General features: G+C 44.5%; 2 protein-coding genes across 2 annotated transcripts in view; both read left to right on the top strand.

Annotated features, from left to right (window-relative positions):
• The window catches only part of Pip5k1b (phosphatidylinositol-4-phosphate 5-kinase type 1 beta), a 276,485-nt gene that overhangs the window by 77,230 nt on the left and 182,427 nt on the right, over nucleotides 1–16,828 (top strand). The window lies entirely within an intron of this gene.
• Pabir1 (PP2A Aalpha (PPP2R1A) and B55A (PPP2R2A) interacting phosphatase regulator 1) lies at nucleotides 1,554–4,049 on the top strand. The gene has a single exon (XM_028894107.2). It carries the CDS (start codon nucleotides 1,653–1,655, stop codon nucleotides 2,511–2,513), a length of 861 nt encoding a protein of 286 aa, XP_028749940.1. The 5' UTR covers nucleotides 1,554–1,652; the 3' UTR covers nucleotides 2,514–4,049.

Raw genomic sequence — 16,828 nt, 5'->3', positions numbered from 1 at the left:
TACAGCCTAGTCCAGTACTGTGCTCTCGGCAGCAGCTCTAATCTACCTTTTGGCTGCCACTCTGGCCTCTTACTCTTTCAGCTCACTTTCCATGTAGCCAGACTAATGTTTAAAGCATAAACCAAGCTTAGTGTGATGCTGTCTGCCCTGAGGCCTACTTCCTTGGGGGCTGAGATGGATCACTGGAGCTCAGGAGTTTGAGATTAGCCTGAGCAAAAACAGAGTGAGACTCCATCTCAAACAATACTATACAAATAAAGGTCAAAGCTATTGTTCCCCTAGCCTACATTCCTCAGTAGCTCCTCATTATAGGGTGAGCTACTCAGTCCTTTGCCCTCTCAGGTCACTGTTCCCATCACGCTTCTCCCCCCGCCCCTCTCCACCCCCCACCCCCCCACCTCGCCCCCGTTCCTCCCCAGACCAGTGGATGCCTTGGCCCTTAGCATTAGTTGGAACACTCAACCCCCAGCAGTCCACATGACTTGCCATTTACAACTTAACTCTACCTAATCGCCCCTTAACTTTTATCGGTGGTGCTCTACCACACCGTCCTACTTTTACATCCCCTCCCCCGCCCGCAAAGGTTTGCCACCCCAAGTCCCCTCTTTTGTCTTTTCCCCCAGTCCCACCCAGTAGAAAACTAAATGTCTTCTGGTACACAGTAAGTAGGTATGCTGGGCTAGGAGACTTGACTAAATAAATGAACAAATACAAACCCACTTTTCATGAGATACAAAGTTCTGTATTAATTACATAAGCGCAAAACTGTTATTCTTTAAATGCAGACACAGTTTTCCCTTTCATTCAATCCTCATACTGAGTGAACATTGGCGGCAGACATAGGACAGCTAAAAAGGTCAGAAAGCGTCTTCCTCCCATCAGCCTTAAGTTTGCTATTCTCTCCCTCGCCCCTCCCAGACTCTGCCCTAGTGTAAGTGACCGTCCTCGCGGGCCTCTTCCCTGTAGGTTCTGGTCACCCTGTGTCTTGTTCTCCAGACCGCAGCCGAAGGAAGGACAGTTCGGCTGCTCCCGTACCCTCTGCCGTTCCTTGAGAACGCCCGGGGGTTTACATCGTTATCAAGACAGACCAGAACTTGCTCTTGTCCACCACCAGGCTAACACTTCTGGTTCCCGTCTGCCACCTAGCTGGGTGGCAGGGGCTTCCTTCCCGCTTCCCGGACGGTTTTACAAAGCGCCGCGGTCGCCTCCTTTAGATCTCGGAAGCCTGTGCCCCTTCCCTCTGGAAGGCCACCCAGCCTAGGCCATGCTCCATCATAAAGCCCCACATCGCCAAGGGCCCGGCTTTCTGAGCTCACACTTGCTTCACAAACAGACTTCTGGATGCCGCGGCCTTCATAACCTAGCCTCCCCGCCAGCCCGCGCCCAGCGACTATTTGCGGAAGGAACGAACGGACGAGTCCACCAACCACGGCTCGCCCTCCCCCCGCCGCTGCGCCGCAGCCATGACGCCTTAAGCTGGCGCCGCGAGGACGGGCGGGTCAGGGCGCCTGCGCGGCGGGGCGCGCAGGCGCAGAGGCGCGAGCCTGCTGACAGATTCTCGAAGGCGGCGGCGGCGGCGGCGGCCTTGGGCCGCGGGGAATGGGAGTCGCAGGGCCCTGACTGAGCACCGCCCCCGCCTCCCCTGCCGAGACATGGCTCAGGAGAAGATGGAGCTGGACCTGGAGCTGCCCGCGGGCACGGGCGCGAGCCCGGCGGAGGGCGGTGGCCCGGGCGGTGGGGGCCTCCGGAGGTCTAACAGCGCCCCCCTGATCCACGGCCTCAGCGACTCCTCGCCGGTTTTCCAGGCCGAGGCGCCCAGCGCCAGGCGGAACAGCACGACGTTCCCCAGCCGCCACGGCCTGCTGCTCCCGGCCTCGCCGGTCCGCATGCACAGCAGCCGCTTGCACCAGATCAAACAGGAGGAGGGCATGGACCTGATCAACCGAGAGACGGTCCACGAGCGCGAGGTGCAGACCGCAATGCAGATAAGCCACTCCTGGGAGGAAAGTTTCAGCCTGAGTGACAACGACGTGGAGAAATCCGCCTCCCCCAAGCGCATCGATTTCATTCCGGTGTCTCCAGCACCGTCACCCACCCGGGGAATTGGGAAGCAGTGTTTTTCACCGTCCTTGCAAAGTTTTGTGAGTAGCAACGGATTGCCTCCAAGCCCCATTCCCAGCCCAACCACCCGGTTTACTACCCGGAGAAGTCAGAGTCCCATCAACTGCATTAGACCAAGTGTTCTTGGACCATTGAAAAGAAAATGTGAAATGGAAACTGATTATCAGCCAAAGAGATTTTTCCAGGGCATCACCAACATGCTGTCTTCTGACGTTGCACAGCTGTCAGACCCGGGTGTGTGTGTGTCCTCCGATACCCTGGATGGGAACAGCAGCAGTGCCGGATCTTCCTGTAACTCACCAGCGAAAGTCAGCACTACCACCGACTCTCCTGTGTCGCCTGCCCAAGCGGCCTCCCCCTTTATCCCAGTAGATGAACTCTCATCTAAGTGATTCACCCGTCTTGATCCCCCTTCCCCCAATGGAGAGACAGAATCAAGTTAGAGCAAGCACTGAACTTTGTCGATTAAGTTGAGGCTGTTTCCTATTTGACTCTTTCCCCTTTTTTGGAAATTCCTGAAATGTTATTCTAGAGAATTTCTATGTCAGGTTCCTGCGGACGCCCTTGAATTCAGTGTAGTAATATTTTCGGACTTTTTATCAATAAGTGTGTTGAAGCATACATTTTACGCTGCTAATATGTCTAAATACATATGTTATCCCTTGATTTTTTAAATAATTGAGAGCTCTATTTATTTATGGGATTATTAAGTTCTGATGAAAATATAAATGTTGAATTTCAGTTTAGTAAACTGATGTTTTAAAATTCCATAGTTCATGGCACACTAATTTTTAATGTTTTCAATGATTGCTGTTTTCCATCTATTGAACTTACCTACTTACAGCTTTAAACAAAAATGTTAGTCACGTCAGTCCACTGATTGTCTAGTTTACCCATAGTCCTTGGATATTTAACGTCCTCGGCGCAGAAGTGGATGGGAGGGAAAATGACAAAAACAAATAACATTTTGCAGCAAATATTTTAAAATTAAGTATATAAAAGTAAACATGTAAGGACATTTTCTAACGAAATTTGAATAGTCACTAGTAAATCACATCACTATAACTATAAAAATGAAGTTTCTTTTTTAAAACATTTTTAACCAGAAAGTGCATTCTCGTGGGTATAATCCTAACCGTTCAATGGGACAGTGCCTTGTAGTCTCAGCTTACTAGATAGGCGGAGGCTAGGCTCTTGCTAACACTTCAAACTTAACATTTGTGAAATATAAATGTATGGGAAGACCTAGGGAGTGTTGGGAGAACACCCAAAGAGACGATAGTCTCTCAATCATGGATAGACTTTAAACTATCCAGTCATGTCTCAATCCTTAAAATTCTTGCCAATGAGAAGCCAGAGCAGCATTCGGCTGCTGTTCTGCTCTGCCCATCTGCCACCTTCTCCCTTGCTCGGGAAGGAAGCAGCTGGTTCCTTGCCAACAGGTACTTCCCACCCACCAAGCCAGGACATAGTTAGACCAAGGTGCCTCCAACTTGGACTTCTGACCGTGTGATGCATCCCTATGGTTGGAGCTACATTAACAGCATCGGAAATGTTACTTAAAGGCTGATGGTGTACAGGAGATCAGTGGAGAATCGCAACTGTAAATCATTACTTAGGTTTCCTTAAAGGTGGAATTATGGAGTGCTTTTCTTTTGTGATTAAGATAAATAGTAAATGGTTTTTATATTATACTTTATAATACTTCATCTATCCTAGATAGATAAGGCAGACAGATGGAATAAATAACAGACCAAAAGGAAAATGTTAAAAAAAATAATACTTTAAGAAAGACCATGACAAAAATTCCTACTTACTTTTTAAAGTCATTGTCTACAGATTTTAAGAATTATATGGAATTTTTACAATTATGAGAATAAATGGAACTGGTCAACTCTTGGCAGTTGCATCAAGTTTCAGAGAAATGACATCAAGGGTAAGATTGTGTCTGTATGTATAACATTCTCTGGGTAATGGCGTATTTGTGCTGACATCCTGATTGTTCCTCGGTTTCAACCTGTATATCCAATTTCCTGTTGGGTACCTTGACCTGCTTCCAGAGGAACTTTAATAACCTCAAAACAGAGTTTACACCACATTTACTGTGTTCTTGAAGGCTGAGGTCATCGATGCCCATTTCCCAAACCAGGAGCCATGGCACATCTGGCTTCCTCCTGTTCCATACAGTGTACCACCAAGGCCTGCCAGTTTCTTCTGTGTCCAGATTCTACTCCGGCTCCCTGGTCACCTGCCTTCCTGTGCTTCACCTTCCTTTTGGCTCGGTCTTCACGCTGGTCCCCAGATAGTCTTATTACACTGTAAATTGGATTTTTTTTCACTTTCATACTCAAAAACTGTCATTTAGTCCTTATAGTTTAGGTAGTTCTGGCTATAGTTTATAGTGATCTGGCTGTACTCTAAATAACTTCAGTCCTCTTATCTCAGTACTCACCTCCCTCCTGCTGCTACAGATACTAAACTACCTGATAATCCTTACATAGACTATATATTCTTACATATTTGCACCTTTAAAGTGTGTATGCGCTGTGTGTGTGTGTTGCTGTGTGTGTGCTGTGTATGTGTGTGCATGCTGCTGTATGTGCTGCTGCTGTGTGTGTGCGCTGCTGTGTGTGTGTGCTGCTGCTGTGTGTGTGTGCTGCTGCTGTGTGTGTGTGCTGCTGTGTGTGTGTGTGTGTGCTGCTGTGTGTGTGCTGCTGTGTGTGCTGCTGCTGTGTGTGTACACTGCTGTGTGTGTACACTGCTGTGTGTGCTGCTGCTGTGTGTGTGCTGCTGTGTGTGCTGCTGCTGTGTGTGTGTGCTGCTGCTGTGTGTGTGCTGCTGTGTGTGTGTGTCTGCTGCTGCTGCTGTGTGTGCTACTGTGTGTGTTGGTGTGTGTGTGTGTGTGTGTGTGTGTACAGTTTGTGGAGTTCATTCCTTTTATCATGTGTATTCTGGGAATCAAACTCAAGTCATCAGGAGTATCAGCAAGTTGCCCTGTCTTGCTTTTTGGTAGATTGTTCTTTCTCCCCAAAATGGTATTCTGGCAAATGCCTTTTTAAATTTGTGTGTGTGTGTGTGTGTGTGTGTGTGTGTGTGTGTGTGTGTGCATGAAGTCAGAAAGCAGTTTGTGTGAATTGATTCTCTCCTTCCACAATGTTGGTTGTACTTGGCAGCAGGAGCCCAAATTTACCCACTGAGCCTCTTGAACCAGCCCTCCCCAACCAGCCCTCCCCCTACTTTTGAATTCCACAGGAACTTTAACTGGAAACAGTGTATCTGTAGATTGTAAAATACTTAAGTAATGTACATAGTTTAAAAAATCTGCCTTTTACTATGTAAACTTCATTATCTCTTCCTACAGGTGACATCTGCTGACAGTTTGGTATACACTCTGCAAGATGTGTTGTCCTGCATTTCCCTGCCTCTGTGTGTGTGTGTGTGTGTGTGTGTGTGTGTGTGTGTGTGTGTGTGTGTGTAGATGCAGGGAACCAATATGCCTTGGCAGCTCTCTTCATTTCTTTTACCCCACGTTTAATCACTCACCAGGTCTTACTGATTTTATCTCCTGGAATCTAACTCCTGGTTTCAATCTCTGCTGCCAGCAAAATCCAGGCTATTGTATCCTCCTTGGGCTTCTCTCCCGGTGGTGCTCAGCATACTGACTCCCATCCGTCCCCTATCTTCTCATTTGCTGAGTTACCCTCTTAGAATTGCTTGTTTCCTATTGTTATGAGTGTAGCAAAATGTATCGGTTTTGGCTCCAGGGGCTCTGAAGGACTGGCCTTTGCCTCTTCCCTTTTTTTTTTTTTTTTTTTTTTTTTTTTTTTTTGTTCCACACTCACTAACTAGCTTTCCTTTAAAAAACAAAAAAAAAAAACTATTATTTATATGTATATGGGTGTTTGCCTGCATGTATGTTTGTGCACCATGTGCATGCCTGGTACCCACGGAAACCAGAAGAGGGCCTCAGATCTGATCTTCTATAACTGGACAATTGTGAGCAGCCATGTGGGTGCTGGGGATTGAACTCAGGTCCTCTGGAAGAGCAGCCAGTGCTCTTAACCTTCGGACTGTCTCTCTTTTTAAATGCCTGGTATTCGCTCTTACGTGCATCCATTTGCCAGGTCATTTTCCTACAATGTATGAAAGCCTTTATTTTCCTAAGCTGCTGCTTTTCTGTGGGTGGTAAATCTTAAGTAATCTAAGGCTCTAAGAGTTTGTATGGGTAATTTACGTCACCATAGCAACTTCAACCATTCCTCCTTAGCTCACATGGACATTTGCTTCCAAATACAAATTTTTAAGATTAATTAGTGTTGCCAGTTCATAACCTTTGACCTAAAGCAATTAACAGCATTTAGTTAGAGATCCATTGTGTCATATCTAATAAACTTCAGTATATTTTTTTTATTGTGGCTGTTTAAAATATATAATGTGAATGAAGGAAATCACAGTGGTTACCAACCCCAAGGCTGCTGGATGCTGGAACCTTTAAGCATCCTTAAAAATACTTACCCTCCAGAAGGACCTGGGTCAGGGTGCCTTCCAGAGATTCACATTATTAGTTCAAGCCATTCCACAACCTACCTCAAGAGACCACTTGAGAGAGTTGGCAGGAAAACAGGTAGTCGGAACTTAGTAAAAGGCTGAGATTCCCCCTGCCCCATATTTTCTGGATTGGTAGAAGAAGATTAGAGAGAGGAAGTTGCTAGAAGATGAGGCAGTGAAGGCAATGTTACCTATAGTCCTCAGTGGGTACCAGAAAAGATGGAGTTGTCTTGGAATGCAGAATTAGAACCATGGTTTTCTTTACAGCCACAGTGAAAAGGTAGGCAGAGATACCTGCAAGTGTTGGTTTGCTTCTGTGGTGGTGTGGGGGTACAGAGGTGTGGAGGAAGACTGTTCGTCCAGATCAGTAGTAAGGAGGCTTCCCGTCTGCTTCCTTCATCTTCTAGTTAATGAGGAACATAGGATATTCGAGGGCAGGGTGAGGAGTGAATGCAATGATTGATGGTCTGAGAATGTGTAAGGGAGAGGCTTAAGAGTGACTAGGAGGCTAGCCAGGTCACATTGGATTCCACTTGAATACACACAAAAAGGGAGCGGAACTGACCAGGACTAATTGGGGAGTTAGCTAAGGAGGGACTAGTTAGAGTGTACTGTGACACAATCGTTCCTTGGAGAGTGCAGTTTCGTAAGAGACATTGCGGATGGTCAGAGGAGGGAAAAGTGATGGACTGTCCCTCCTATTCATAACCGAACCTTATAATCTCTCACACCAAAGTACATGGAGAACCTGGTCTCACTGTGGCACTTTTGACTATAGGTTTTCACACATGATTTTATTTAGCTAGAAGAGGAACCCAAGAGGCAAGCTTCCACCTGAATTCCACTTGATAAACATTTGTACCATACTGCTCCTAAAAGCCAAGGCAGAGTTTGCGGACATCTAAGTCATTTTTTTTTTCTGAAAAATTGAAATAATCTTTATATAAAGTGTAATGAAGTACTTTCTGTGTGTCCAGCCTTTTTAGGGGCTGGTTTTCAATGTAATCATTTTATGCTTTACCTAAGATGAACGCTATCTTGGCCCTTGTTTTTTAAATGAGGAAACAGAGGCAGAGTGGTGAGGACACTTGCCTGGGAGTCCTGAGCTGGAAGCTTCGTTGCAGGTTGTAGGTATGAACGGACTGCAGAGCCAGGTTGCTGTGTTTGCGGGGTCAGGGGAGGTCAGTGGATGCAAGGCCCTAACAACAGTGCTGAACAATGAAGGAACCGTGAGCTAATGGCTGTCATTGTGTGCTTCTGAGCAGTTAGGTATTTCCCTCTGGAACGTCCACTGGATTCAGGTCCAGCTCACTGGAAATGCAGAACAAGTCTTATTCCTCCTGTTCAGCTATCATCCTTGCTGTATGAACCCGGAACCCTGATCCTGCTCTCATCCTGCTGTTTGCTCTGGATTTCAGTAACCTTGAGTACTTTCTTCAGTGAAATAGCTATCAGTACCTAGCAGCCCAAATTTTCAGACGACAATTCTCTTGAGACCCTTTGCCTTCCCAGGTGGGAAGTCAGAGTCATTTAATAACATAAATTTTTGTTGGCAATAATAAAAATGAGTATCAATCATGTTTATTATTTTCATCTGGAAGATCTCAATGCAGCATTCAGAATGGGCTCAGGCACCCTTTTTACTAAACACACACACACACACACACACACACAGACACACACACACACACAGTTTGTTTAATCCATATGATAACCCTCTGAGGCAGATACTATGAATTTACTATGACTAACAGATGAGAAAAATCAGGTTTGTTTTTTAAAATCCCATTTTTAGTTTTCCCTTTTGAATTTAGCTCCTTTTTGGTTTTTCTTGGTAATTTATTTTATTTGAGAATAAATATTTCTCAGCTTGTTAATGCACTTGATAATTGTGTTAGTGCTACCATTCTATTTTTAGATCAAATGATATATTTATTTAAAATGACACCTTTGGTATCATTGTTGTGTTACAGGAAACCATCAGGAAGATTATTTGCTTTCATCAGAGGTGAAATATTGAAGTGTATGTAAGGAAATCATTCCATGGCTTTCTATTTTAAATTGATTTGCTATTTCAAACCATAAGAGATACTCAAACCCTCCCTCTTAGTTTTTTGTTTGTCTAAATAAATATAAGATTTTTTTATTTTGTGAATATATATCATAGATTTTGCTATATTTAATTTTAAAAGATTCGGTTGTTTTTAGATTTGCTATTCCTAGGAAACAAAGGCAAGAACCAATTTGAATCTTCCCTTCTTACTCCTCCTCCACCATTGGAAAAAAGAAAGAAAGAAAAGAAAAGGGAGAAAAAAAGCCCTTTTGTACTCATTTAATCCCAGCACTCAGGAGGCAGAGACAGGCACAGGGCTCTCTGACTAAAAGAGCCAGCCTGGTTTATACAGCAAGGACAGAGGTATATAGTAAGGCCCTGTCTCCAAAACAAAACAAAAACAAAAACAAAAGAAAACAAAAAACCCTCTTTAAGTTAAAAGTCAATTTTGAGAGGAAAACATAGCAGAATTTTAAATGGTCCCAAACTTCTCACTACCTAAATAATAAGTTCCTACAGAAGCGCTCCCACTGCCCCCCGCCCCAAGACATTGAAATGTGGAGAAGTCAAACAGTCTTTGAGAAACTTTACTCATTTTTAACTTTACTTCATAGGAAACAATCATCTCATTGCTGAGTAAAAAGGATTCAAACCAAGACATTTTCATTTTGGATCTATTTTAAAATGGGCACTTAGCAGTAAGGTCACATCATGCCCCTTGCTGAACGTTTTGGAAACAATCCCTTTAGACATGCTCCGGCTTCCTCCCATGTTTCCTTTCTCAGTTTTCTTCAGTAGGGTGGGTTGTTTTGTTTTGTTTTGTTTTTTTCTTTCTTGCAAGTCTTGCTGAATTGTACTCCTGCATGCACACACACTGGAACTACTGCTCTTTTATAGCAGGTCTTCTACTTTGATTTTGAACTAGCTCCTCAGATCTCAACTGCTGCCCTTGAAAAAAGGAGCCAACTCTAATGGATGTCATAGCAGTGCCCACAATCCTTTTGTTCCTGATGGTTAGTTTGTCCTCTTTGAACTTGTAGAATAAGTTCGGTAGTGATGTAAAAATCTCTCCTTAGCAAACAAACGCTGAGTCAGCATGGTTCAAAGTGGAACCCCGAGAACCCATCTTCACCTGTCTGTAGTAGTGACACAGGACCACGGTGGTCCTTTTTCCAGTCGCCTCCTGGGGTCCTCACTGGCTGACTACCCTCTAAGTCTTGGCTCACCACAGGCAGCTGTGAACCAAGACAATGGAGAAAGAGCCTTTGTGCCTTAGCAAAGCAAGATGGTTGTTGGAGGTAATCATTCTTCCCCCTCACTTATAAGACAAAGAAAGATTTCAGTGTTGCCATGTGGGATCACTGAAACTCGAGTATCAAGTGGCTGGCTATTCAGATCTCCAAGTGAGATCCATGAGCTGTCCCAGAGGAGCAGGTATTTCTTTTAGCATCAGTAAATGTTGTCTGGAGGGAGCTGTCACCCAGGGCTCCCCTGTGAACAGAGTGACAGTGTGGCTTTCCTGAACACTTACTTACTTTTCTTCCCTTCCTCTAAGATTTAAAGTCAGGACATGTTTAAGAATTACTTCAAGTCACTCTCTTGTTGTTCTCTGTTTTGAGTCCCCTGGAAGACGAGGAGACAAATAAAGACAGTAGTATTAAGTACCAGGTGACTTGGGGTCAAAAATTACAATTCACTCTTACCAATTTTTGAAACTCCTGCAAGCTGAATTACAATACCATCCCTTTCTCGAGGCCTCATTTACCACACTGCTCACTACAGAACCCTCTGAAATGAGCTTGAGTGTGCACCTCTAATGACCAGCACTTAATTCTAAGATTCAATCAAAGCAAGCAGTGTGAGAGACGGACCTGCCTCCTCCACAGAGCCCCTGGATTCCAGGACTGCCCACTCAGCGCCTGTATTTCCTGCTCCCACATCTACCTGTGCGTTCTGACAAGTGTGTCTGTCTTCTCCTTAACACGACTTCCTCCTTTCTTTACCCCAGTTGGTGCTTTAACTAACTCCTTAAAAACTTACCTAAAGGGCACAATGGTTCTGAGGTCCCCTGGTCCTCCCAGGGCTCTCTTGGAGGATCTTCTCCTAGGTGGGACTTCTCCTTATCAAAACCATAGCAGACTGAATTCTATTTGTGTGCTTCTTTGTATCTTTCCCATGCCAAAGTCAGAAGTCTTTCCCTTTTGTCCCTAAGACCTGAGCATAGCACATTAATTACCCAGACTTTTATTAAGTCAATCCAATTTAATAAATTAACTTTTATTAAATCCATGAGTCAGTGGATAGGTGGATGAATGAGTGGCACTTTTTTGTTTTGGTTTTGATTTTGTGATATTTGTGGGGAAGATTCCACTTCTTCCATTGACTCTGACGGCAATTGATTGAAAACCTGGTCATTAAGCACTTACTTGGGAACACTGTGTCTTTAAGTGAGAGGAATGCAGTAAGATTCTTAGCAGAAGGAGTCTAGTCACATGGCTGAGCTCTTAATAGCTTCTCAGGAGACTAGAAGTTCATTCATTAAGCAATTTTGATTTGAAAACCTATTAAGAGCCTCCCACTGGCTAGTCTCTTAGGATATATTCATGTGAAAAGCCAAGCTCTGTGGTCAGCAGAACACACTTTTTGTTTATATTCTAATGTGGCGGCCGGGGGTGGGGGTTGGGGGGGGAGTTCTGTGTGTACATGTATGTAAAGTGTAATTTGCTATGTATTAAGAACAATAAGGGAATCTAGGAGGCAGTAGAAATGGAGTTCTTGAGAGGAAAGCTGACTGTGAGGGCTTAGAGAGGTCAGATGGGTGGAGAGTTCCAAACACGGGGGTGGGGGGGGGGGGGCATGGGATTATTGGCTTTGATTTTGAATGAAAGGGAGAGCGACCACAGGGATTACACAGAAATGACATGATCTGTTTTAAGTTTTATACTCCTGCAAAGCTGAGAATAGATTTAGGGGAAGGGACAGGGTAGAAATGGGGTTCACTGGGAGGCTTTTCAGCAATCTAGGTATAAGGCGATGATAACTTGGATAAAGTTGATAGTAGGGGACACAGGAGTGGTAGTTTAAATTCAGGATGTATTTTGGAGGTAGAGCCAACAAATTTTGCTGGCAGGCTTAAGGTGGACAGGAGCAAGGGAGAGAGAAATGGAGGACATTTTGTAGATTTGAACCTGAGCAGCAGAAAGCATTGGGACTGCCATCAGCTGAGACTTGGACATCTGAGTGGAGTGGGATTGCAGGGCTAGGATTGGGGAAATACAGGTCGTTGATACCCACATTTTGGATATTTTGTTTTTGTTTTTTTAAAGGCCATCTTTAATAGACATCCAAGGGGGACTGGGGTCAAACAAGCAACTAGATGACCAAGTCTGGAGTTCAGGAAAAAGAGCTACTCTGCAAATACACAGGAGTCGACTATATCTGCAGGGCATTTCTAGTTGAGACTAGATGGGTCTGCTAAAGAGTGAGGCCTTGGCAAAGAAAATCATAACAAAGCCTTGGGGTACACTGTGACACTGAAAATCAGCAAGAGAGAGATGGGGAAAGATCAATGAGGGATGTAGGAAAGCCAGATTGCTGCCCCCTGGAAGCCATGGGAAGAAATGGGCGTGGTTAGTGATCGCCTGTGTATCCACTGCAGCTGGTCTGACAGGCAGCTGGGTGAGAACTGGTCACTGAGCTCGGGACTCAGTGACATGGGAGTTACAGGTCACTTTCTTCATGAGAGAAATGTCAGTGGAGTGCTGGGGGTGGGGGGACCCTGATTAGAGAGGCCGAGTCGGACGGGAGAAAAGTCAGATGGAGGAAAGACAGACGCAAGAAGTTCAGACAGAGGAAAGTCAGACAAGAGAAAGACAGACGGAGGAAAGACAGACAGGGGAAAGACGGATAGAGGAAGGTCTGCCTGAAGACGGACTTGAATCCTTGAGGCCAGAGAGCAGCTGAAGCAAAAGGTCACCTTCCCTTCCTTCCCTAATGTTACTACTAAGCACTTCACAGTAAATGTTCTCTTGCATGTATATGATTGTAGTTTCAAAAGAAATACACAGAAAAAAAAATCAACTGACAGTTTTCTCCTCTCCCCACTTTGGCATTTTGTAGTGGAAAAAAAAAATCTATAAATCAGTGTTTTTGCTACAATCGTGAGCTAACCGTTCGAGCTAAACTCTCCTGATTCCTTTGAGCTAACCGTTAGAGCTAAACCCTCCTGATTCCTTTTCACGTGTGTTGTCTGGCTCATTCTTTCCTTTGTCATTTACTTCTCTTTATGGCTTTCTCTCTACTTATAAATTGAAACTTAGTTTCATGGCACAATTATTTTTGTAAGTTTGGCCCAGTTTCTTAGGTTAGAGACATTTTCTTCGTGGGTGAGTGCTGTGAATTTTAAAGTAGTTCATGATCCGCTTAGGCTTTATTTAGGAACAGAAGGTTTTTTTTTTTTTTTTTTTAAATTCATTTTAGAAATTATTGCTGAATAGTGGGAGAACAGAGGGGTTGAATTTTTCCTCACAACTGTTCATATTCTAATCATAAAGTATCACTAGATTTCATCTGGAGCCTTTTTTTAGTCTGTTCTGATCCTTTGTAGATGACTTATGGACAGCCGGGCCATGTTCATACCCCAGGAGAAGAGTATCTTCTGGAATTAGTGATCTCGGTCCTGAGGTTGCATTTGGTCCTTCAGACTCTATCAAGAACAGCTTGCTCTGCAGAACATCTCCTGACTCTCCTGCTGTAGATAGTGTGGGTTCCCTCTGAATCACCGGACTGCCTATTGCCTGAACGCTTACTTGTTGTTTTAGTGTCTGTTTTGTGTGAGTGTAGGATGTGTGTGTGTGTGTGTGTGTGTGTGTGTGTGTGTGTGTGTAAATATGTATGCCTGCATATGAATGTGTGTGTATGTGTGAATGCATGTGTCCATGTATTTTATCTGAGTGTGTCTTTGTATATGGTGTGTCTGTGTGTGAATGTGTGGATGTCTGTGTGTATAGTGTGTGTGTCTGATGAATGTATATCCAAGTGTGGTGTTTATGTCTGTGTGTATGGTATATCTCTTTGATGTATGTGTGTCTGTGTGGTGTGTGAGTGTAAGTGTAAGTGTGAATATGTGTGTGGTATGTGTAACTGTGTGTGGTATGTATAACTGTCTGTGTGTGTGAGTTTATGTGACTGTGTCTGAGTGTGAGATATCTGTGTGTGAGCGTGTATGAGGTGCCTGTGTATGAGGATGAGTGAGGGGTCTGTTGTGTGATCGTGTGTGAGGATGTCTGTGAGCATTAGTGAGGTGTCTGTGTATGAGCATGTGTGAGGATGTCTGAGCATTAGTGAGGTGTCTGTGTATGAGCATGTGTGAGGATGTCTGAGCATTAGTGAGGTGTCTGTGTATGAGTGAGGGGTCTGTTGTGTGATCGCATGTGAGGTGTCTGTGTATGAGCATGCGTGAGGGTTAAAATAGCTCAGCCTCTGCAGCTTCGTCATTGTAGGAAAATTAGTCTTCTGGGCCTGTTTCTCACCTATTAACTGGGAGTAGTTTGTACTTCACAGTGTTGTGGGGATTAGCAAGAGGAAAAATGTAAACGTACTGAGCAAACTAGGAACAAACATGGAAATCTGAAATTAGTGAATACACATGTATGTATATGTGATGTGAATGCCCTTATCATCTTCATGGCACACTTCGCGAAGAAAGGGCTGTTTGTTTATTCTTTCCCTTCTGCTGACCCTCAGCCGTGGAGAAAATGCAGTGCATGTTGGTTGGTGATGGCAGATGCGTGTTGGGTGCCCATGGAGCTGCAGTGAATGTGTCCTGGTCGGCTTTTCTCTCGGATGGATGTGTTTGACTTCCAGCCAAACTCCCAGTGCGTAGTCTAGAGAAGCGGTCTTTCCAATGGCCAAGGATTCTGCATAGATTTTCAAACACTTGTGAAGTCTGTCAGCTTAGCCCCTTGTCATACATCTTTTTGTGACTTAGAAATTGGCTTTCTTTTTAACATAATTCATCAACATTTGTAAATTTAGGAGAGGCGCTTAAATCCCTTTCACTTTTGAGCAAACTTTCATATGCTTGGCCCTTGAATAGTGTGAATCAGGTTAGAAGTAAATAAGTAAGTAGGCTAAAACCAATTACATAGCCCATGGATATAAGAAGTAAGTTTTCATTTAAAAATTGTGAAATGACATTTCTCTGCCTTACCACTGTGTCCCAGGTGCATCATTTCAGACCTCTGTGATTAAATACACACATGTGATTTTCACACAGAAATAGCCTGCTACTGTTACCCATCAGCGTGAGGGACCTTTTTCTCTCTACCTAACAGAAATCATGAGCAGGTAAGGGGAAGTTCTTCCAGCCATGGAGGCCCACAGGTTTTTGTCTTTGGCTGCCACTTGAATGGTGGCTACGGCCAGCTTCACTGCTGTTCCTGCTCAGCGCCACTTCAGCCATCCCCTCTTTATGTTACCAGTTCAACCCTTTGTACTAATGTTCAAGATCAGAAATGGGGGAGGGGGAAGAGACCCCTGGGAGAAGGCAATGGAGCTAGTGTTGCAGCACACAGGCAACACAGGAGGATGTCTTCTGGTTGACTCCAAGAGTGAGCCAAACAGCCCCAAGCCTGTGGCAAAGGCGTCAGTCATGGGCATCCCCTTGTGCAAATGAAGGATTGTGTTTACACCAAGGATAGGTCCTCTGTTTGACCACTAGGAAGTAGTCCTCAATTGCCCACGCCAGGATAAAATGGCCCCTGTAGCTTGGTAAGACATGTCATGGGAAAGCATCAGATGCAACTATTTGAAACAATCATCACTAAAAATAGTTGCAGTATTGAGCTCAAGTTCTGTGTCAATAGCAAGCAGCTGTTGTTACAGTAGACCCTCCTCCAGGTGTCCATGGACTATTCAAAGCTGCCATCGCTCAAAACAGCCAAGCAGCCAAGCACCAGGGAATGGTGTAACTGTTAGTTACAGAATCAAATCATCCTGGCCCCCAATACTATTACAGCGGGGCTTGTGATAAAGGCATGCCATTAACTTTGAGAGTAGTTCATAGACAGATGGTATCTGTCTCATTATTATCTACTTGGCTCCGTTGATTGCCTTTTCCCCTTGTAATGCACTCTATTTGTTAGCCTTGTATGTCAACTCGACTGGATTGAGAAGCACCTAGGGTACTAAAACACTCCTCAGGGTGTGTCCCAGAGGGCATCTCTGAAGATGATTAAGGGAGCAAGGACTGCCTTACATGTGGTGACATTCAGTGAACTGGAAGCCCAGTGGAATAAAGGGAGGGAAGGGGAGAGCCCTCTGACACAGGCATTCTCTCTCTTCTTGGCCACCATGGTGTGAACCATTATCCTCTTTCGTGTTCTTTCAGCCGTGATGGATTGACACCTCTGACCCCATGAGCCAAAAGACCTGTTTGCCTCCCCTAAGTTGTTTGGCCTGCAGTATTTTGTCACAGCAGCCAAAAACCTAATGCGGATATAACTGATGTTTTGAATGCCCTTCTGTATCATTTAATAGTTGAGTGTTATTTTCTTCTCTGCTTATACCATACCATCACAGCCCAACTGTCACTGTGGGGACATTTTAGATTTTTTTTAACTTAAACTGTTCTGATGTACACCTATACAAATTTAAAATTTGAAGACCACAAGTACTTTTTGGCTGTCTTAGTTACTTTTCTATTGCTGAAGAGACATCATGATCAAGGGTGCTCATAGAAGCATTTAATGGGGTTTACAGTTTCCAGATGCTGAGTCTGTGACCATCATGGTAGAGAGCAGCATCATGGTAGGGAGCAACAGGCAGACAGAGATGGTGCTGGAGCAGTAGCTGAGAGCTTACATTCTTATCCACAAGTAGAAGGCAGAGAGAGCTAGCTAGAAATGGTGTGGGCTTTTGAAACCTCAGAGCCCTCCCCCAGTGACAAACCTCCTCCTAATCCTTCCAAACAGTTCCACCATTGTGGACCAAATATTCAAGTAGATGAGCCTATGGGGGCCGTTCTCATTCAAGCTCCACCATATTGGCCTCGCCAGTATCAAATGCCTGCCATGTAAACATGATTTTGCTTTGTTTATTCTTAAA

This window comes from Peromyscus leucopus, chromosome 1 (genome assembly GCF_004664715.2).
Source record: "Peromyscus leucopus breed LL Stock chromosome 1, UCI_PerLeu_2.1, whole genome shotgun sequence".
Taxonomy (NCBI): Eukaryota; Metazoa; Chordata; class Mammalia; order Rodentia; family Cricetidae; genus Peromyscus; species Peromyscus leucopus.
Note: the sequence above shows the minus strand (reverse complement) of the source record. Positions and strands in the feature narration are given on the sequence as shown.